At 56.4% G+C, this 22932-nt stretch overlaps 1 protein-coding gene across 1 annotated transcript in view; it reads right to left on the bottom strand.

Annotated features, from left to right (window-relative positions):
- Nucleotides 1–22932, bottom strand: part of COL27A1 (collagen type XXVII alpha 1 chain) — a 153393-nt gene that overhangs the window by 58217 nt on the left and 72244 nt on the right. Inside the window, exons 16-24 of the mRNA XM_039241124.1 lie at nt 19287–19340; nt 16889–16933; nt 10633–10686; nt 9881–9925; nt 6711–6764; nt 5454–5507; nt 4799–4852; nt 1580–1633; nt 1358–1411 (exon numbers count right to left, since the gene is read on the bottom strand). Of these exons, the coding sequence (XP_039097055.1) occupies nt 1358–1411; nt 1580–1633; nt 4799–4852; nt 5454–5507; nt 6711–6764; nt 9881–9925; nt 10633–10686; nt 16889–16933; nt 19287–19340 (468 nt within the window). The remainder of the gene's footprint in view (nt 1–1357; nt 1412–1579; nt 1634–4798; nt 4853–5453; nt 5508–6710; nt 6765–9880; nt 9926–10632; nt 10687–16888; nt 16934–19286; nt 19341–22932) is intronic.

The raw sequence follows: 22932 nt of genomic DNA, 5'->3' as shown, positions 1-22932 counted from the left end.
CTAGCCCTATTCTGAGCTCCTCCATTGATTCTGCTAAGGCAGACGTTAGCCTCGCCGTGCCTCAGTTTCCCCTGTAAAATGGTGCGGAAGGGGGAGGATCATCCTAAAGTATGATGATTAGCCTAAGCTGAGTTTCTGGAGGACGGCAATGAGCTCTTATTCCTTCTCGCGGCCCTGTCTCCTACATCGTCGCAAACACCCCTCAAGATGGGTGTGCAGCGACTCACGGATGTGTGATGAGTGACACTAGGGACAGGGCCACGAGAGAGGGAGGAGAGGCAGCTGCAAATGAATGCAGGAGTGGATGACAGAATCAATGAAGACGTAAGCAGGTGGCAGTCTGTCTAGTGGGAACGTGGGTGTAGACAGAGGCACGTGGCTGGCGCCTCTCCCCTCCCCTCCCTTTCCTCTCTTGGCCCTCCCGCAGGCTAGGGGAAGCCTCCCCATTGGCCTCTCTGACATGCCGGGCCTGACCGAGAGGCCCCCTCCAGGGCCGCCACCCCTCCAGCTTCCAGGAAAGCAGCCCCACGTGGCAGCTCCCGGAGCCAGCGCTGGGACCCCGCCAGACCCCGAACCAGCCAGCGAAGGGATCCATGTCGGCTGGACGCCTGCCTGTGGTTGTGGCAAGTCCAGGCCTCCTCTACCCTCACCCGGGGCTGCGTGTCACGGGGGCCTTGGGGCCGGAGCCCAGGTGGGTGGTGGGGGGGCCTCATGTGCAGACAAACTCTGGGGCCAGCCCGTGTGGTGCCCAATCGGCCCACCCATAGAGAACGTCTCATCCCTGCAGCATGAATGAGGAAATAAGCAAATCTCCACTCTGCCCTTTACTAGCTCTGCAAGTTATAGAATTCTCTGGGGATGCCCCCCCCAACCCCCCGCGGCAGCTCCCAGGAGCAGAGAGTCAATAGCATAGGGTCTACGTCATGGGTCTGGGACTCAAGTGGATGTGGATTTGAATCCTGAGCCTGCTTACCACTGACCACGGGACCCAACCCAGTGTCTCCACTCTGAGTATCAGGGTCCCCCCTGTAAAATGGAGCTGACGATTTCTACTCTCCCACATCACCCCTCCCATAAGCCTTGCAGGGGCAGAGGCAGTGGCCCCAGAGAGGGAACCCCAGGGTGATGGGGATGCCGGGGAGGGAGAGAGCCACCTGCCAGCCAGGCCAGGGCAGAGAACGACCTTGGCAGGGTCACGGGGCAGGACTGTGAAGGATGAGCTAGAGGGCGGGCCCGAGAGAGTCCAGGGGTTCATCCTGGTGAAGGTCCCTGGTCCCCAGCTAAGGCCTTCCAGGACCCAGGATGGCGCAGGCAGGGGTGCAGGGGACGGGCAGGGGACAGGGCCAGATAGTCTCACCTCGGGCCCCAGCTGCCCACGGGGTCCCGGCAGACCTCGAGCTCCAGGCTTACCCTGGTGAGAAGGGAACAAAAAGCTGTCTCAGAGGCAGCACCTCCGTGTCCATCAGAGGCTGGTGAGACCCCTCCCCCCGCCCCCCCCCCCCAATTCCAAGCCAGGGAGCCCAGCCCTGGAGGCCTGGGGTTCCTGCAGAGACCTGAGCACCCAGGGCAGGGGACTCACCTTCACGCCTTCTGGGCCGTTGTCCCCAGGGGGGCCAATGTCTCCAGGGAATCCCTGCAGGGGAAGCAGAGAGCAGGGGTCACCCAGAGGTGAAGGGAAGTGCCAAATGCGGAGGTCTTGGAGGGGGACTGGCCCGGGTTTCCACCCCTTCCTGCATGGGCTGTGACCCTGGGCAGCTCAGTTAACTGCCTTGACCCTGCAGGGATCTCACACAGGGATCTCGGTGACAGCCCATGCATCTCGGAGAGTTGCTGAGAAAATTAAGTAAGACGATGCAAGCAAAACCCTAGCTCCCAGCGCACACGAGGTTGTCTCAGCCAGAATCTCCCGAGTCCTGGGCCCGCGGAGCCAGAGCGCCGTAGCTAGCCAGCCTCGGCTCCGAGAAGCGCCATCCTTCGCGGGGATCCTGCAGACACGATTCCGTTCCGGGTTTGCTGCGACTCTGACGGACTGGAAAATGCTGATCTAATTAAGCTCGGGTCCTTCTACCAGAGGCCGAAACCCCTCTCCATCCTGGCCAGGTGTGTCAGGCTCTGCCCCATATCACCAAAGAGGGCTCACCAAGCCTGATCCCAACGGATGACAGTGCAATGGAGACTTCTTCCCGACCTGGAGCGGAATCCCCTCCCTTTCCCCTTGACAAGTCGTGCTGCCCCTGAGGACCCCACAAAGCACAGGGGAGTCCTTTCCACAGTGGTCTTTGCACAATTCGGAGACCAATTCTTCCCTCCCCAGAGGCCCGCCCTTTGCTGTTCCTTTAACGGCTTCTAGTCTGGGGCCCAGGGCCCCTCAGTCTTGCCACCTCCAAGCAGTCAGCTTCCATTGTTGGCAATCCCTAGGATGATGGGGTAAACAGACCACCAGACGCCAGCATGGGAACATCCCCTCCCTTGTTTTCGGTGTAATACCTCTGCTAATTCACCCTAGCACTGCATTCACTTTTAGGGCAGCCTCATCTACTCCCTTAGTTTCCTGACAACTAGAAACCAAAATCTTCTATGAATCCCTGAGATCAAAATGCCTCCTCCCATGTTGTCATAAGTGGGGTTTTTTCCCCCTTCTCTGAGCTTTTGGGGACTCCCATTAAATTCCAGCTCAAATATCCTCTTACCCCTCTGACTAGCCAAGTCAAGAATGGGTCTGAATTCTGAACTAACACAAAAAATCAAAGCACCATGTCTTTCTCCAAACTGAGAGGTTCAAAGACTTGTTCTGCCACTGACTGACTGTGTGACCCCGGGCAGGTTCCTGAGCATCTCTGGGCCTTGGCTTGCTCATCTGTAATGTGGCAACCACAACATCACCTTACAGGGCTATTCTGAGTCTTGAAGGGAATCGCACAGAGCGCTTATCTCAGCGCCTGGCTACCTGCTGAGCACTCAACAAAAATCCATATCTAAAAGGACGTGGGGTGGGGCGCTTGGGTGGCTCAGTTGGTTGAGCATCTGACTTCGGCTCAGGTCATGATCTCACAGTTCGTAGGTTCGAGCCCCGCATCAGGCTCTGTGCTGACAGCCAGCTCACAGCCTGGAGCCTGTTTCAGATTCTGTGTCTCTCTCTCTCTCTCTGACCCTCCCCTGCTCTCTCTCTCTCTTGGAAATAAATAAAACATTAAAAATTTTTTAAAATTAAAAAGAAATAAATAAAAGGACGTGGGGTCCCGTGTCCTGCCCGGAGCGAGCCTCTCTCCAGGGAGAGCCTGCATGTCAGGATGCCGATCAAACTCTGGTGCTCACACAGATCAGACACGCTGATGAGTGAAAGAGGCAGATTCAGCAGGGGCCGCAGAGTCGCAGCGCCCCAGCCCCTCCTGCCCAGAGTCTCTGAAGGAGCAGAGAGACCCAGGAAGGCGCTGACACGCTCATCGGCTTCCATCTCCAGCTGTGTAGAGCTGTCTTCTGGACACCGAGTGAGTCCATCCAGACAGAACACAAAGATGGGAGAGACCCTGGATGTGCCCAAAGCAGACCTTATTTGCTACAAGTAAAGTGACCCCGAGGAAGTCGCTTCACGACTCTGTGACTCAGTTTCCTTATCTATGACATGGTGGTGGTAATGCCTCCCTCACATGGTTGTTGGTGGCAATTCACCGTGTTCTTGTCCCAAAGACACTGCGCAGGCCACCAGCACGGGGGAGGTGCCCGGTGAACATGAGGGGCGTGTGCTCCACCCCCGTGGCCAGCCTGCAGGGAAAGCCGGACTGTTCGCCCCGTCTTCTTCCTCAGTGGCCAGGGGAAGGAGTCAAGGCCAGGGAGGACAGGTCAACTCCATCCGCCCGACACTAGGACTGTGTCACAGCCAAAGTCAACACAGTGGGAAGTCAGAACTTCCAGGAGACCGTCCCTCATCTACCTGGGCGATAGCAGGGGTGAACTTTGGAAGGGTCTGGAGAGCTCGGCGGAGCAATGCTTGTGTCTCTGAGATCTCGTGAATGAGCAAGGCTGGAGACCAGGAGTGTGCTTGTGTGTACGTGATGGGGGCTGGCTAAGGTTGGTCCCTAGACTCCCCGGAGGACCTGGGTGCTGAGGATCCCGGACAGATGGCAGCCCTGGCACAGGGCATCCCGGTCTCCAGAGACGGTCCCAGCCGGAGGGGCCGGTGGAAGAGCTCAGCTGTCACATGCCTCAGCCCGTCAGACGTGAAATGTGAGCGCTGACTGATAGACGGCTAGCGGACTGGTGCAGATTTTCACATGTACCAGGACCTCTCAGGCTTCTACCTACCTACGGCAAGTTATATTAATTGCTAGATCATCTTTCATGATTTCTCATTCTCCACTCAAACACCAGAATTTTATCATTGCTTCTTGCTCCCCACTCCTGGGAGCGCTGAGCCTTGAACTTTTTCCAGGGGGAGTGTGGGTGGTTGGAAGAGTTTCAGAGCTCAGGCTAGAGAATGCAGGTGCTCCTGTTAAGGGTGTGGGACTGAGTTCAGAGGGCTTCCCTGATGTTGTTTCTGGAAACTCTACATGGAGCCACAGAGCTAGGGAGGGTCTCTGAGGCCAGCTTCTGTCCCACCGCCATCGAGAGCCACCAGGGACACAGAGTCAGAAAAGGCAAGATCGCTGGTCTCAGAATTTCTATTCTCAGCCCCGGTCTCTCGTTTGCTGTGTGGCCTCAGGTTAGTAGCACCCACCCCCCAATTTCTGGATCTCAGTTTTCCAAGGACAAAGCCCCCTTTCTCAGTTGTGGCCAGACAGGGCAATGTGGGATCACGTACCTCGGGGCCAGGAGGCCCAGGAAACCCAAGGGATCCCTTGTCTCCAACTTTGCCCTGTGGAGAAGAGATGGCAAGGGTAAGTGAGGGCCCACTTTCTACCATCCCTTGTATCTTCCCCTGGCTGTGGGTAGCTGGAAAAGCTCAAGGGTGCATGAATGAAATCTGCCTAGACAACCAGGAGCTAGGGATCCTGGGCAAGACATTTTGTCTTGCAGAACCTCAGTCTCCCCATCTGTAAGATGGGAGGGATAATAATTCTGTGGCCCTTGGGGTGGCTGGCACTCATCAAGGAAGTCTTGGATGGGAACGATCTGGTACAGAGTAACATTCAATAAATACATGACACCCCCTGCTGTTACTAACGCTACTATTGTTTTCAAGGCTTTCTGGCTGGGAGCCCCAGATTCTGATTCTCCCCAGACCTCGACAGTGCCTGAGGCTGATGTCTGACGCTGGGTGAGTTCCTGCCTCTGTGGGCTTCGGTGTCCTCATCTGTAGAATGGATGAACCTCATTGCTGTCCTGCTCTGCTTGTCTCCCAGAGCTGCTGCAGGAGGAAATGAGGTCCAGGATGTGACCACCCCCACCCCCACCACATTTCGTGACTGTTTGGAGAGTGTGAGGTTTGGGGGGATGTCAGAGCAAAAGGTACTCACCAGAGGCCCTGGCTTCCCCCGGGCGCCTGGGAACCCTGGCAATCCCTGGCTCCCCTGGAAAAGGTCAAGAGCAGGCTGGGGTTAGTAAGGACCAGAAATGGCCAGGTGAACAGTTGCTTGGTCATCCGTGCCCAGCTGAGGCCTGAGAACACCAACTTTTGGGGTAGACAAGCTCCGCCCTCACTTTCCCTGCTTGTAAGCTCCAGCTGGGCACCCCCATGGGCTGGGCCTCGGGGACGCAGAGGAGAAACAGCAGCCCCTGTTCCTCACCAAACTGTCCCAGAACCGGGACCCGGGGCTCCAGGCAAAAGCACTGCCAGTGACCTCGTGCGTGAGGAACCCTGGAGACGGGGGCCCAGCAGGGGAAGCTGGAGGCCTGTGGGGCTCGAAATCCGGAGACACTGAAGCTGGGTCAGGACAGGCCGGCCAGGAGGGAGGGAAGAGGAAGACAGAGAGCTGGCCAACATCTGGGCCTCGTTGGCTGGCTGGGTGAGGTCCAGATGTGGCCACATGGTGCCGGACACAGGCAGAGAGGAGCCAGCCTCGGCAGGCTGCCTTGGTTCACCCATCAGTCAGGAAGGCCAGTTACTCACTTACTCAAACACGCCCCGCATGGTCGGTGCAGGACTCTGAGCTCAGCTACAGCAGGGCGGTCTGGGGTGGCGTCCGGAGGGAGCCTGCCATCTGGCAGGGGGCTGAGCACAAGTCCCCATCTACCAAGTGCTCCCACAGATGACGGACAGGCTGCTCAGGGCCCACAGAGAGGGAAATGGCCTCTTTCCAAGCAGGTAGAATAAATGGTACCTGAGCAGGGTTCTGAATGATGGGTAGGGTGGGCCATGCTGAGTTGGGCGGGGGGTGCCAGGCAAGGCAGCCGTGTGTGCAAAACCTTGGGGGGGGCAGAGGGCGCTTCTGGGGAGTCCAGGGCTGTAAGAGCAAGGAGTAGGAAAGGGTCTGAACAACTTGCTCACGAGGCTCCTGTGTGCTGGGGTGAGGAGTCAGGACCTTACTCTGGGAGCAGTAGGAAGCAGTTGTGAGCACAGAGCAGAGCAGAAGAAGACAGGCCAGGAGAGAAGAAGCTGGGGGCTGTTGTAAAGTGCAGTGAAGAGATGGTGATGGGGGTACTGAGGCTGGAGAAGGTAGGATTATGTGAAGCCAGGTTGCAGGGGACCCTGGTCCATCGAGGAACCCCAAGAAGAAAGCCCGGATCAGAAAAGAGCAGTGGGGGGGGGGGGGGCGGGCAGGGGCTGCAATTACCTTGTCTCCTTGGAATCCGGTACCTCCTGACACACCTGGGACCCCTTGCTCGCCCTAAATACACACCAGCAAAGAACGTTACGATGGAGACTGTGCTGGGTTCTGGACGCCTCCCCGAGTCCAAACCCACTGGCAAGGTACAGCTTTGCCGAGGCTGTTCCCATCGCGGATCTGACCTTGTCAGAGTAAAGGGCAAAGGCGCCCTCCCCCACCAAGGGAAGCCAGGCCCTGAGGGGTCCCACGCCGACCTGTCTGCACACCTGCCTGGGGGTGCGCGGGCAGCTGGAAACTCCACTAACAGGAGCTCAGCTGCCTGGCCTTGGCCGGAGAACTGGCACTTGGAGCTCTAAGGAGTGGTTTCTTGATCTGCCAAGTTCTTCACCCGCTGACGTCACACAGGGGCAACTGTAGCCTGTACAACGCCCCACCCCCCACCACTGGGGTTTCTAAGTGTTTGCATCTATCGCTTGATGTTTTTCACCACCAGGCTGGGGGCTGTCACTTCTTCCCTCTGTGAGCTTCTGTGCCAGCCATCAGCTCAGGCCCAAGTCTGATTAGTTGCTTTTAATGAGCTGCAGCATGAGAGACGTAGTCTTGCTAAGCCACTGTGCAAACAGCGAGTAAATGGGTCTTGAGTTAGCTCTGGCATTTCTTTCCTAAGGTGGCATATGGCACGTGCTTGGTGACACGGATTGTGGCTGTTGGCGGTCTCTTCTGGTGCCTCCCCACTTGCAGCCACATCCTGGTAAACGAGCTGTCAGAGAACCGCGTTGGAAGATGTTTCTTCTTACCACCGGAGTCACATCATGCAGCCCTTACCATTTCCGGCCTTCCACGTGGGACGTTCCCAGCAGTACCCTGGCCCCAGAACTCAGAGAACATTCCCAGCTCCAGGAGCAATTGGGAGAATGGGGGAGAAAACCCAGGAACCCAGCTAAGGCCATGAACCGGCAGAAAAACTTCCTTGGTAAAACAAGAGCCAAAATTAAAAAAGAAAGAAAGAAAAACGAATCTTTTAAAAAAACTTACTTTGGTTTTTCCAGTTTGGAAAACCCTGTACAATATCCCAGAGGCTTGGAAGCCAAGAAAGTTTGTTGGGGTTTTTTTTGTTTTGTTTTGTTTTTAAATATCTAAAGGAGGAACAGAGGGGATTTTTAAAAAAATGTTTAAAAATACACCTAAGAAATCAGGACAATGGACTTGGAGACGGCTGGGGCTGGAGTCTTGATTCCAGAACGCGCCTCCAGGCAGGAAGACGGGGCCAAGTGGTTGTAAGCGGGACCGGGGCCAGGCCAGGCCGGGTCATGGAAATCTGGGATTCTAGTCAGGATGACTAGGGAACACGAAGGGATGGCTCCGTCATCCCTGGGGGGTGGGGGCAGGGGGCTGATCAGAACCTCGCTCTCAGCAGCACGGAGATCCCTCCCCAGTTAAAGGGGCACAAGAGAGGGCTCTTTTTCTTTTCTTCAACCCCAAAGTCATATTTGATTTTCTTGAAAACTATGGGCAGGAGAACAATTTCTTCCACTTCTTTTTTTTTTTTTTTTCCAGAGCTTTCACATCCCGAAACGTCCCAGGCACCAGCAGTCAGCACGCCAACTGAGTTCCATGTAACACATTTATTTCCATGTTCCTGGAGGAACAGTGAGCTGGAGGCCAGGTCTGCAGAAGGGCCTATAAAAAGCTCGATGCTCACACCCCCGCTCCCCTGCTTCCTTTCTCCCTTATGCATGACTTCAACATTTCCAGAGTGCTCATGTCTCAAACCCCAGAGTAGATAGGTAGCCGTGGGGAAGCCCCTGCCTCCGACAGAAAGCCCCTCCATCTCAAGGGGAAAGTTGCAGAAGAGGGGGCTGGGCAGCCAGCAGGGCAGAAGTGGAGCTGAGCAGGGGGAGGCTGGGAGGGGGGACTGCAGCCAGAGGCTTGGGTGGGACCGCAGGGGATGGAAGCGGTGGAGACAGATGGAGAAAGGCCTGGGGTTAGCCCTGCACCCCCTGGCAACCTAGGGCTGGGGGGCGGGGGCATAGGACAGTCTGGGTGTGTTTCTAAGTCCGAGGGCTGAGTTTTCTTTAAGGCCTCTCTTCTAACTCTGGGGCTGTTTGGCCAGCTGTGACACGGAGGCACCGGCGAGGTGAACTCCAAGGGCCCCATCGGCTCTCCCCTTCTGTCCTCACTTCTGCTTCGTGGGTGAGGTCTCAGGAGGCACGCTTCCTATCTCACCGAGGCTTGGAAGCCGGGTGGGTACATCCCCACAGAGCACTCGGACGGCCAGAGCCAGCACCGACACCTGCTCCTGGCTCCCGGGTTTAGGGGGAGTGAGGTGATCTGCAGACAGGTGCAGAGGGAGCCTGGCCGCAGGAGTGGCTGTCACCTACTCAGACTTGTGGATGCCCGGATGGGGCCCGAGAGCCCTCCCACACACCCTTTGGGGGGCCTGCTTTGCTGGGAGCTGAGGGGGGAGGGCAGGAGGCTGGCTAGAGGGCAGAGCCCCTGGGACACTGCCCCCAGTGCCCCAAGGCTCTGTCCCTCAGATGCCCCAGGGTCTCACCTACCCACCTCCAGCTGTGGTCTGGCACAGAGCGAGGTCGGCCGCAGGGCGGTGGGGGCAGGACACGTGGCAAGAGCGGGAAGAAAGCGGGCCAGGGGCTCAGAGGCCTGTCCCCGCGTTTCTGCTGCACTTTCAGACCACGTGCTCTCTGGGGTTGGGGGTCCGGTTCTACCTGGGGCGGTTCATGTGGATTCATTTCCTCCCGCAGCTCTGGGGGTCTCTGCACCCCACACCACACCTGCCCTGGGGCCTGTCATCTCAGCAGTACTCCCCCTCCATCCCCCCCACCCCACCCTCTGCGTTCTCTGGCTTCGGCCTCCACTCCCAGACGCTGGCCTCAGCTTTGCTGTCCCGACTCAGAGACCCGCCTTGCCTCACCCCGACCTGTGCGTTCACAGCGCCCCAAGCCCCCTCCCAAGGCCGGCACGCCCCAAACCATCTGCCTGAGCTCCACCTGAGTTACAAGGAAGAAGCTGGGGGGCACAGATTCAGGGGGGCCCGAGAGGAGGCAGGAGTGCAGGTGAGTGGATCTGGCAAGAAGCCAGCAGCAGCAGCAAGGTGGCAGGGGCGGGGGGTCGGCATGCAGATAAAACACGGTGCATCAAGGGAGTATTCAGATCACCTTATCACCTTTCAGTCCGGGTTCCCCCACGTTCCCCATCAGTCCCTGCAAGACAGAGGTCGGGTCCTGCAGTGAGGGGCGGGGCTCACTCACTGCCTTTGACTCCTCCCACCACCAATCCCCCCCGCCCCCGCTTGCTGTGCCCACCTGGCATGCACTCGATGCCCAACCCAACACTCAGTTTTCTCATCTGTGAAAGGGGACAAGGACCCTCAGCTCAAATGGCAATGGTGTGGATTGAAGGAGCATGAGAGGGACATCTGACTTGTGAAACACAGCATTCTGGGCAAATCCAGGGAAGAAGGCTGGATTCGCACAGAGAGACGGGTTCTGCAAGCACCGACTGTCACACGCATGCGGGCCGCACGGGATCGTCCCCGGAAGGAGGCCCTAGCAACGCTGGCCCGTCTTCTCCCGGCTCACCCATCCCACTTAGGGAAGGACTAAGCTCACTGGCTGCCATTTTACTGTCTTTGCCCCTGGCAATGCCCCCCTTGGACTTCGGTGCCCTGAGGTCTGCAACCAAGGAGACCCCTGCTCGGCTCAAGGACTGCCGTTCGAGAAGTGTGTCAGCCGTCAGTGATGTGCACACGATGACTGGCTCTCGGGTCTGCGGAGAACTGAGCTCCTGGCCTGCCAGCCTCCACCCCCTCCCCCAACCTGGCACCCGGGCATGCTCCCTTCTGGGCTGAGATGGGCCAGGGGGCGCCTGGCTGGGGCGAGACCCAGATTAAGGGATGGCTCTTGCTTACCTTCACGCCTTTGGGTCCTGGATAGCCAATCGGACCCAGTGCTCCCATGTCGCCCTAGTAAGAGAAAGAGAAGAGGGCATCGTGAGAGGTGGTTCCCGGGGCACTGGCCTGGGACGGATGACTCCCAAGGTCCCTGGGGCTTGGTTTCTGAGGACACAACCCCATTGGCTCAGTCAGACCACCCGGTCTCATCTCCCCTCTGCTGCTCACCCATTGGGTGATTCTGGGTGGGGGAAAAAAAAAAAACTCTTTGTGCCTCAGTTTCCCCATCCAAAACAGGGGCCAGAACTATGTTTCAAGAAAAACTGACTTCCGTGTATGAAGTACTTGGCACAGTCCGGAGGCATTTGGGGTTGACACAACTGAGGAGGCTCTACTGGCATCTAGGGGGCGAAGGCCCCACGACAAAGAATGATCTAGCCCCAAATGCCCATAGTACTGGGGTCGGAAACCATAGTTTACAGTGGAGGGGTGGCTGGGCTTCCTCTGAACAGGCGCACCCTCTTTCCCGCACACGTGGCCACCTGCCCACCCCTGCCGCGACTGCCTCCAGCCATGGCCGTAACATGAGGCCCACACTCAGAGAAAGGGAGCCCATGAAAAGGCTCCTGTCTCCCTCTCCCATCTGCTGTGACTGTCAGAGAGTCTGGCTGCTATGGCTGCTATGGCAATGTGCTTGACCTCTCTGGGCCTCATCGAGAAATCATGCTTTCAGCTCCGTCAAGTGATCTTTGTGTAAAGTTAGGGAGGTCTCAGTTTCACAGGTGACAATCCTAATCGGAACAAAGGCTGATAGGCATGGGGCTAAGCGCATTCCTGCCTGGACCCAAGGACTTCTCACACCAGCCCTCGAAGATCCACCCTACGACCATCCCCATCTGTAAAATGGGGGTCCGGTTACAGAAACTGTAAGGTTTCCTCTGCAAGGTTAGGCCGGGGTGGAGCTGGGACTCACACTAGGTAGTCTGTCTCCAGAGCTTCTAGAGAATTCTGAAGTCATCTTGGGAGAGGAGGGAGAGCAGAGAGCGAAAAGGCCAGGATTGCAGGCTCGGGGGAGAGGCTGGGGTCCGAGGAAAGCCAGGCCCTCAGAGCAGTGCACCACCCCTGCGCCCCCAACCCCCCACCCCTCCAGGTCATGCTGGCTGCCGCTTCTCTCCTTGTCTTTTCCTGGTTGGAGGGAGTGAGGGGTGGGGGCCTGGAGCTCCCCACAGTGCACAAATAAACAGAGTAGGCTCTGCTGGCAGAGCTGGCTGCAGCTGGGGCCCAGGCTGTGGGCAGGGGACCGGCCGGCAGCTCTAGGAACACAGGCCCCTTCTTCTCACTGCAGGCCTGAAGGTGGGTTGTGTGGGGACTGAACTCAATATGAGCCTGACTCACCCCCGCGTGGGGCCCTGGGGAGCCACAGCAGCACCACAGCCCAAGCCTCTGCAGGCCCCTCCGTGCGTGGGGGGCAAGGACTTGCATGGGCATCCAGCCCCAAGGGGCAAGGCATCCACGGAAGAGGGACTTTCCCATGTTGGCTGGACACCAATGCTGGGCTCTAAGAGCCCTGGGGAGAGGAGCAGAGAAGATTCCAGGCCACTTTCTCCCCTGTACAGCCCGCAGAGCACCAGTCTGCACCAGACCCCTGTGGGCAGCCTAGCCAGGTGACCCATGGAATGTCGTACCCTCACAAGGAAGAACAATGAGAAATGCCCAGAATTTGGATCTGGTTCCCACCTTCGCCTAAGCTCCCAGACAGCCCTCTATATGTTCCACCCTTCGTCTTGCTGACTTACACCAAAACATAACCAACTGTGGGTGCAACCCTTTCCCGAACTCCATGCTCGAGACCTCAAGGTCACGTTGAATGCTGTTAGAGGGAGCTTCAACTGGGCCCCTGGCTGGGACTTGCCATTCGGGCCCAAGCTGGCTGCTCACAGTGACCCCATTAGGCCCGTTCCATGTTATAGACGAGAAAACTGAGGCTTAAGGCGAGGTGGAATCACTCACCAGACACCAAGCAGCAAATAGGGAACTAGAATCCAGGTCTGTCTGTCTGTCTGTCTGGCCCTGTGTTCTGCACTCACAAGCCCTGGACTGACTCTGTTTCCTCTAAGAAAGGACCCTAGCATGCCTTTCCTCATTGATGTCACTCAGTGACAGGGCATGAGGCTACACTTGATTCAAAAATTAGGCTGGGGCGCCTGCATGGCCATTTATGTGTGCGCCCTTGCGGCCACCGCCTGCCCCCGCCCCAGAGGGGGTGCTCACTCAGAGTGGTGGGCTAGGTGAAAAAGAACCCTAGCCATGCTCTCATTGACAAAGGTTCTAGGGAAAGATCTTGCCTCCCCGTTCCTGGAGCTGCCTTTGAAGGCAACAAGGCCTCTTTCCAGAAACCCTGATAGGGGTCAGTAGCTTGGGGACAGGGACCTAGGGGCTGCGGCCAAGCCTGGCTCCTCTGTGTTCTTAATAAGCAGCTTCTCTCGCACCCAGAAGGGCCCCCGCACTGCCCAGCCCACACCTTACACATTGGCTGTCTCCATTCAGCACAGGAGTCATGCAGAGCTGGGTGGGTAATGCTCAGTGAGCTAGGACCCAGGCCCAGGTCCAGCTTTATGCTGTGTGACCCTGAGCAGGTGTCTCAGCCCCTCTGTGCCGCGCTCCCCTTAAGTGTACAATGGTAAACCCCCTTCCTGCCTTCACAGGCTGGCTGTGATCATTAAACACTTAGCACGAGGCCTGGCCCACAGGGGTTTGGGATGCACTAGTGAGGTCCCCGATCTTGCTTGACAACAAGGAAACAAAGCTACAGGATCATATAGTGACAGTACAGTGGGCCCGTCCACCCTAGCCCGCATGCTGGGTTTTGGCCAGACCGCATATTCTTTGGGGCTCGTTAGATGAGGAGCCCAAATTTCCTGTCTGTCACTCAGAATAAAAAAACACAGAAATCTTTGTCGGGCAGATTCTGGAATCAGCACACTTTTCTCGAGGGCGGGCCAAAGGGTTTCAGTTACTCAGAGGGGGCTGTTCTGAGCCTCTCACCTCGGAGGCTGCAGGGGGCAGGGGTGACCAGCAACGTATTGGGATCCGAGTCACACAGACCTGGGCTGCAAGTCCTGAGCTGGTGACCTCAGTCCCCAGCCTCCCTATCTGGATGCCCTGGCTGCTGCCACCCACCTCAAGTATCCCGAGGCTTCCGCAGCCTAATTCATGTCAAGTGCACACAAAACAGACAGACGCTGGATAAACGTTAGTCTGTCTCCTCACGCCCTGCCTCCCGCCTCCAAGGACCCAGAGGCAGGGGGGAGGCAAGGGGGAGGCAAGGGGGAGGCAGGGGGGAGGATGGGGGAAGTTTTGGCTTCAGTCTGCACGCAAATTGCCTCAGCGGACTAGAGAGAAGACATTGAACAAACCTGAATCTCCACTAAAATGATTATCAGTCTGTGGAATTCCCACTTGCTCAGCGAAAAACCCACATCCTCTGGGAAACCGTAGGCGACTCATGATCCCTTTTCCCCCTTTCTCACTCCTGGTTAGAAAATTCCTTTCCTCTCCAACTCTTTGGGGAGGCTATTCTTCTCCACCCTCCCCCCACCCCCGCCCCAGGGCAAGAAGATGCTGTCCCCAAACTCCAGGGTGGGAGGGGGTCCTTGGGTGAGAGAATGCACTAGTTTGGGGCATCTGGCAGGGGCCGGGCCACGCCTGTGGACAGCCCCCCCCTCCCCCGACCACTAGTAGGAACCGAACACGGCCTTGGCAGCAGAGGGAATTTTAAAACAGGGAGCGAGGCTGAAAGTGGCAGAGAAGGACACAGAGTGCAGAGCGACTTGGAAAGGGACAGATGAGGTGGGGTGTGGCCTGAGGAATGCAGGAACACCACCACCCCCCTCCCGCCCCCTGGATGAGGAATTGGAAGACAGGCCTTTTGGTCACGCCTCCATCTTCCCCTGCCTTGTGGCTGAGCTTGACCAGAGGCCTCAGCTTTCCCATCTGCCAAATGGGATTCTCCCAAGAGATACTGTGGAGATGGTTGACAGATGGAGCAAATGAAAATAGAGTCTGCCCAGCTAAATTCAAATGTCAGATCAACACTGAGGGATATTTTAGTATAAATGTGTTCTAAATATTGCATCTGAAATTCAAATTTCACCGGGCTTTTTGTATTTGATCTGGCAACCCTCACTGTCGAAAGCAAAGGGAAGCATAGGTGGGAAAGAGCTTTGTAAAGAGTCAGGTCATGGTCAGGGTCTCCAGAGTCTGCATTCATTTGGATAAACGATATTCTTGCCCCTTTCGGGGCCCAACTAGTGGACACCAGGACAATGAGAAAGAGGAAGACATGCCAGTGATGGAAGCCAGGATACATACACATCCCTTCAGAAGAGCTTCGGGAACTGAGAGCATTTAGTCCGAAGAAGGAGCCTTGGCAAGAACAGATCGTGACTATCTTTTTGTCTCAAACAGCCTCTCCCAGGGCAGGGGAATGACTGGGGCTTGGTTTGCAGGAACACAACACTGTAAGAACGCTGGAGATTGGCCTGGGCTCCCACAGGAAAGAATGTCCAACACCAGGCTGTTCAAGTTGGGGGTTTAAGGACCACGGGACCAGGATGCTCCAGAAGGTTCTCCTGTGAGCTTAGAGGAGACTGGCCTACAAAGTTTTGGGGGTCCTCATATGCTGGGGTTCTCTAACTCTCGTTGCAGACATTTCTCTTCCAAAGCATCTAGGTCAGTGCCTTGTGCCAAAGATGTCCAGCCAAGTCCTGCTGAACGGACATCAGGGAAGTCATCAGGGATGACAAATGCACGACTCATGTGTGGACACTCACTATACAGAGCCAAGGGGACGTCACTCATCAATCGCTCATCAATCACGGTCCTCCCCCCCACAAAGCTCCAATGTAACTTAGAAATCCCACTCCATGTGGCAATCCAGAGGTTGTGACCACACATAATGCACACGGCCGTGTGAACTAATCATCATTATTACCATGGGGGAAGCACTTTATATGTACTAGTTTCTTTAAGTCTTCACCACAGAAACTCTGAGTGAGATACTAATATTATCCCCATTTTATAGACAAAGCAATCGAGACACAGGGAGGTTAAGAAGCTTGCTCAGGATCCGAACTAAGCAAGCGGTAGAGCTGGGGTCTGAAGCCAGGCAGTCTGGTTCCAGGGACAGTCCTCTTAGCCACAGGACTGCCCTGGGCCATGCACATCTGTGGCCCTAACAAGAGTGGGCACCCTGAGCCCACCTCATGGAGGGGTTCCCTGAGGCTCAGGAGAGTGAGGCTGTAGCCCATTTGCCAAACTAGGGGGCAGCCTACTTATGTCTTCATGCCCCCCAGACTCAAATTCCATGAGGAATGACCCAGAGGACAGAGCAAAGGGGGGAAGAGACCCTGGGGAAAGCTCCTAGAGTCCTTTCCCAGGCCTGCGGCTCTTACTGCCCCTTGTAGCCAGACCCAAGGTCAAGGTCACCCACCAAGGGCCCCGCTAACAGAACCACTCCACGAGGCCTACCCCAACCTTAATGTAGTCAGAAGCCGGGCTGCCTGCAACCTTCCTGGACACAGGCCTCTCTATGTTCCAGGCATTTTAGGAGGTAATAGCAAAGATCCGTGTAATGATATTTTTCTCCAATTGCATACCTACTCAATGCTCAACCCTGTGCCAAGCACTGTACATGTAATGCCTCATTTCAGCCTCACAACCACCCCAAGAGTATCTATCATCATCCTCATTTCACAGATGAGGAACTAAGGCTCAGAGAGGGTAAGCAATATCACCCAGGTCACACAGTCAGGGTGTGACAGAACCCTGCCTTGAGCTTAGGTGGTCTGGCTCCAAAGTCAGTGCTGTGAAAGAAAGGATGAGGAAGACCGCCCCATGTGGCCCAGAGCCTCAGCCCCTCTGCCTGCCACTTCCTTCTTCTAGACCAGAAGCACCTGACCTGTGAGTGGGCATGCTATCACCCGCCCAGACCCCCTTGCAGAGCAATGGACAGACAGCAGGTGTGAAAGTACAACAGCGCTCTCATGCTCCAAGCACTATCTTCATTTAACTAATGAAGAAAGGGGCTCGGAGAAGGTAGGTGATCCACTTGAGATCACACAGCAGGGCTCTCCTCCCTCAGTTCCCCAGCTAGACTGGTATGTCCTGCTCCCCCAGCTTTGGGATTTGAAAGAGGGACCTTTTCATCAGGACTCATCGCTGGCTCCCCACACCCTGCCTCTTGCTCCCACCAAACAGGCATCTTTGTACTTACAATGAGACCGGGGACTCCCTGGGGCCCTGGCAAGCCCAGCTCTCCCTGCAAAGAGAAAGACCAAAGTGGTTACTTGCCCTGTCGCCCTTCTGGGCCATTCCCTCCACACCATCTCCCTGCAGGCACCTAGTGAGATCCCTTGGAGCTGACCCTTTCCTGTGCCTAATTAGCCACTCTCAGAGCCTGGCCTGAAGTTTGGACAAGACACTTTCCCCTTCTGCCACCAGCTTTCCACATCTGTACAATGAGGAGGTTGGATTTCCAAATCCAGTATTTCCCACTTGTAAGTGGGAAAGAAGAGGCAGAATCCTGATTACGGCAATAAACATGTGCTGGTGCCTAGCCCAGATCTCATTTTACCTGTACTTTATAGAAGGCAAAGCTGAGTCTCAAGAGTTATGGGATGTGCCCAAGGTCAAGTGCAAGGTGAAATGGTGAGGGCTCCAAGCTGAGAGCCACCAGGACAGCCTCTTTCCCCTTCTCATTCAGGAGGTGCCGGGCCTCTTAGAGAAGCCCACCAGCACTGGAAGGAGACTCTCTGAGGTCTGCTTCCCAGGGCCTCCGAGGTGCTGCAGAGGGCTCTTGCCTTGGAGCCAGCAAGTAGATTGGTTTGGATCAAGTTCAAGATGCAAAGATATGAATAAAAATGGGATGCCCTAGGGCGCCTGGGTGGCTCAGACAGCTAAGCATCCAATTCTTGGTTTCCGCTCAGGTCATGATCTCATGATTTGTGAGTTTGAGCCCCTCATCAGGCTCCATGCTGACAGCAGAGAACCTACTTAGGATTCTCTCTCTCCCTCCCTCTCTCTGCCCCTCCCCCACTCTCTCTCTCACTCTCAAAAGAAATAAACTTAAAAAAAATGGGAATGGGAGGTTCTAGAGATGCTGATTATCAATGAGAATTGCCAGCACCCTCCACGGTGTTTGTCCCTCTTCAACTGTGCCCAGACAGGAGGTCATTACCACGGCCACCGAGAAGAGGAGGGGAGAAGCAGCTTTGGCTTTACAACGGGGGGACCGAGGCCCAGGGAAGGGAAGCGGCTCGTCCAAGGTCGCTCAACAACTGCATGGCCAAAGCCAGGAGCACACATCAGGTCCTCTTTCTGAGCCCCCAGGCCAGGAGCATACAGACTGCTGCCCCTCTGCAGGGACACTTCCAGGAGGGCAGCACCAAGTATAAAGCCTGATCCCATAACTGATGCACTGAAGGAGATGCTCTGCTCTCTCGCCTCCGTGCCTTTGCTGTGAGCTTTCCTCCACGTGGAATGTGTCCTCACCTCTCTCCTCCTCCCAATCACACGTCCCCTCCCCAGGAGACTTCCTGCTCCTCGATTCCTCCCCCACAGCACATGGGACCCTTGATCCCCCACATCTTGCTCTGCCTGGTACAACAGCCTGGATGGACAGCCGTGAGCTCTTCCAGGACAGCCAATGTGCCCCCTGTCGCCGACTGTTTCTAACCGCTCCATCCAGGGAACCCTTACTGTGGGCCAATCACCTCCCCACGCTCTCCATTTCAATGTGACCACAGCCCTCGGAGGCTGGCCTCTGAGCCCAGTTTACAGCAAGGGAAACATTTCAGAAAGGTGAACCGATGCATCCAGGCTTCTGTGGCTGGCAAGCAGTGAAGCAGGATTCAAACCTGGGTCCCTCTGTCTCTGAGAACAGGGCTTTCGCCCCCAGGGGAGTCGGGGGTTAGCACCACTAGGTCAGCCTCAGGGAGCATTTGTGGAGTCAAAATTAGTACCGAGTCAGGGTCTGAGCACTGGCCTAGCAGCCACCTCTACAGAAAGCACAGCTGGGCACAGCTGTTTAGGTGGGAAGCCCCAAAGAGAGCTGGGGGAACGCAGCAGGTGCTCCAAAGAGCTTTGGACTTGGTCTGCTCCCCAAGGCAGAGAACGAGCTTCCTCTCTCCCTGAGCCTGGGGTGGGAAGGGAAAGGCTGGCTCAGCAACTCAGGGCAGGCTGACCTAGCTCCTTGATGGGCCTCCAATTATTTACAAACTCTATAAACATGCCTATGTTGGATACTTCTTTAGAGCTGGGCCCTTCTCTCCACACAGGGCCTGCAAACCATCTGCTCCCCCGCCGCTGCTGTCCCATAAACACCACTCATGCTTCTAGGATGCCAGTCATCCTGGCTGCCCCGGAGGGGGTGGTGACCCATGCACTTTCCTAAGTCCTCGGGGGTGGGCACGGCCTGGGGATCTTGGACCAGGGGCTCAGTGACCTGGAGGGCTTTCCTGGGGGTGGGCACAGGGCCCTCCCCCCCAGCAGACAGGAGCCCGGGGTGCAGAAGCGGCAGGGCTGGGATCTGACCCCCAAGCTTGGATTCCTCAAACCTGCTGTGTGTTTGCTCTGGAATCTCTTTCCTGTTCCCAAAGACTTGAAATACTTACGGGGTTTCCATCCAGTCCGGGAGGGCCTCTTTCCCCAAAGTCTCCGGGAAACCCCTGAAGGCAGGAGAGAGAGCAAACATCGGCAGATTAGTGTTTCTACCTGCGGGGAGGCTTTCATCCAGACCCCTGGGGGCACACAAGGACATGCCCATGAGGCCTTCTGCTCCTTGGCTCTGGGATCTGGGCAGCGAGCGGGTCTGCATTCACCCCGTGCCCTCAGCAAACACCCCCACGCGAAGAACTCAGGGACTGGCTCCTGGGGAGGGCCCAGGGCGAGGGAGCCCGAGAAGAAACTAGTATCCGGCTCTGCAGCATGGAAATGCCCACCCCAGAGCTGAAACCTGGACCGATGAGGTAGGAGGTCAGGAAGCTGAGTCTCAGCCTGAACCAACAGGCCTTGCTGAGAGTTTTAAGAACAACCCATCCCCTGTGAGCCTCAGTTTCCCCACTAGTCAAAGAAGGGAAGGTCTCCTCAGCATTTTCTAGCTCAGACCTTCTATGGTTGTGATATGCTCTTCAAAAGCCACCCTTCCCCCATTTTACAGATAAAGAAGGTGAGGTTCTGGAAGGCTAAGTGTCAAGGTCACACAAGGTCATACCATTGGTGACTATCCGCCGCCTGGCCAAAGGTGAGTTTCAGCAGCTTCAAGAGAGGCCAAGCCACCTTGCCCAGGCATGAGGGGCCCTCTCATCCATCCCTGACCCCACTCCATACTCTCTGGGGAGACAGGCAGCTGGAAAAACATCAGCTGTGGGGACACTTCTAGGGACCCGGGGGCAGGGGTGGGGGGCGGTGCGCAATTCTATTTTACTTCAAAAGGAAAAGAAAGTCCTCAAGCTTGGAATTTAGGGAAACCTGTTCTTCTCCCCTGCTTGAATTCAAATCATTGTTTTCCCAAGGAAATTTAATAAAAAACACAGCACATGTTTTTTTTATGACTGGGTGGATGACTGAGCTGTTCAGTGAAGATTCCTCACAAAGCGTAATTTGTGTCTGGCTCCTAACAACCGGGGGAATCCAGTGAGTACATGAAACTTGAGGACAAATCCCAAACCCAAGGGCACGTTGAGCAAAGAGGCCTTGAAATGCGTGTGTATCCAAATCTTTGTCCTTGCCCTGTCCAGCTGTCTTGTGCCCCCTCAGAGCCTCCTCTGTCAGGAAGCCCTCTCGGATCAGAAGGGCGGGAGCTGACATTCATCCAGCAGGAGGTGTGGCTTCCTTCAGACGCCCAAAGGAGGACATGAGGACATAATTATGAGATTCCTGCCAAGCCAGTCACTGCCTATAAGACTTCCCTTGACTTTGACATCTGCCTTTGAGGAAAACGTTATCAGTCCCATTGAACAGATGGGGAAACGGAGGCTCAGTGAGGAAATGGCAAAGGCAAAACAGAAAAGGAAAGCAAGTCTGTGGCATAACGGAGCCCAGGTCCCCCCTCCCTGAACTCCGTCATGGTAGGTTTGTATGAGCTGCCCATGGGCAGATCATGACACACAGAAGGTGCTCGAACGTGCGATTCCCCGGTGTCACAGAGTGGCAGGGTACATGTGTGTGTCTACAGGCCCGTGTCCAGGTCAAGTCTTTGTGGGGGTACGTCTGATCCTATCTAAGATTCCTCTCCTTGGGGTCCCCCTGAAAAATCCCACCCTCACCCCAGTCCAGCCTGTCTTTGTTATCCTGTAAGGAGATCCCTCTTCTCTCCTGGAATAGAGAACAGGTGAGGAATGGAGTGGGCTGTGGTGCGAGGAGCCTTCAGAAGGCATTGAGCTTCTCCCTCCGCCTCTGGGGGCGGGGGTGAGGGCCCTGGCAGGAGAGGAGGACCGTCCATCAGGGGACAAGGGCAGCACTGTCCAGCCAGGCACCTAGCCAACTCCACACGGCCCATGACGGGCAGACCTCGGGAAGTCCGTGCTCTGCATGCCACTTCCGGCATCTGGAGACTGGCTCTGGCTTGCTTCCAGACTTGCTGCATGACCTTGGGCTGACCTTGGACAGACCCTCACTTGACCCACTGTCCAGCTTGGACCGGGTGGTGGGGTGGGGAATGTGATCTCCAAACACACTTGTCCCAACCCCTAGATGACGCCTGAAAGGAAGGAGCCTCTTCCCCAATGCACAGGAATGCCACCCAGCCTGGGGGCTCGAGGACTCCTCTGGACTCAACACCCCCAGGGAAGGCATTTCTGCAGACAAAGAGCAGCCTAAGGACAGCCAAAAGGGGCATGATGGTGGGCTCATCACAATGACAATGACCCCATAACAATGACAGTAAGAGCAAACTCCAGCAGCCCAATGAGATGGTCAAGAAGATCATAATGGTCAGAAAACAAGATGGGAGCTTTAGAAGGGGCTGGAACAAATCTACGATGGAAAGGGCCAAGCCAAGCCGTTCTAAACATTAACATCTCATTGCACCACTGGGAGACGAAGGCCTAGAGCGTGCCCTGGGGTGCATCACTCTCATCCTGCCTCATCCCTCCATTACTGGAGACAGAACCCATTTCCGGCACTTGCCCCAGGGCCCCAGTGCCTGGTCCCTGTGGATCTCAGAGAGGCTGCCGCCAAGCTGGACGTGTGACCCCACTTCCCTCCCACCCGGCTTTCCTCTGTCTGGCCGCACCTCCCTGTGCATGGCGCGCACACAGTCCCGGCCCGTCGGCACTGGGACCTTCCTCCGCAGGCCTGAGCTCCTGGCTGTAGCAGCCTGGCCCGAGGCCCAAGGAATGAGCTCGGCGCCCTGCCGGAGCCCCAGCCACGTGGTGTCTCCACTTCCCCAGGTCGGGGCCCCTGGGGGACTGGACGCCTTGTACTTTGAGCAGAACAGGGCCCAGGGGGAGACAGAATCAGGCTCCGGGATGAGACTCCAAAGTCTGTCGTAGCTACAGCACCTGGGAGGAATAGATGTGAACAGAGGGGCTGTGGCCCTTGTCACCACATCCGCAGCAGGACGCCAAGGTCTGAGGAGGCCTGTGAGGGCCTCCAGGCACGGTGTAGCCCAACAGTCTGCTCCAGAAGGTGGGCTGTAGGGGCGGAGGGAAGCCTGAAGCCTCTAGGGTCCGAAGCCCTGCTAGTGTCTTGAAGGCTCAGCTCCCTGACCTACAAAATGGTCAGTTCTGTCAACTCACCGGACAGCGCGGGGCAGGAGAGCTGAGAAGCTGTCGTGCAGTCCCCGTATGTCTACTGCACCAGCACACGCCAGGTACGGTCTACATCAACAGCAGGGGTACCAAATGACCCCTCGGAAGACCCCACAGAAGGATGTTGGGGGGACGGACCTCTTTCCAACATGGAGATTCTCCACAGTCAGGAAGTTCCTGTATGAACCTAATCTGCATCCTTCCTGCCCCACTGAGACGTCTGTGGTTTTTTCTAGAACACATGTTCACCTCAAGCGTGTGCTGACCTGGAAAGACCCCTTGAGGTCATGGCGCTGGGCATGTTTTTACCCTGCCCTTTTGGAATCTGTTATAGGGAGCCCATCCAGGAAGAGTCACCTCGGAGAACAAAGGAGGGGATATGCAGGTCAAGTTCTCGCCAGGATTCCAGGACCACCAACAGCCCTGGGTAGTTCTAGCTCAAATATGGGACACTGGGGACCACACCCCCACCGCCCAGCTCACAGCATCACCGCAGCTAAAAACTTCC

This window comes from Hyaena hyaena, unplaced genomic scaffold (genome assembly GCF_003009895.1).
Source record: "Hyaena hyaena isolate Hyena2069 unplaced genomic scaffold, ASM300989v1 scaffold_6, whole genome shotgun sequence".
Lineage (NCBI taxonomy): Eukaryota > Metazoa > Chordata > Mammalia > Carnivora > Hyaenidae > Hyaena > Hyaena hyaena.
This window is presented reverse-complemented; position numbering and strand designations above follow the sequence as displayed.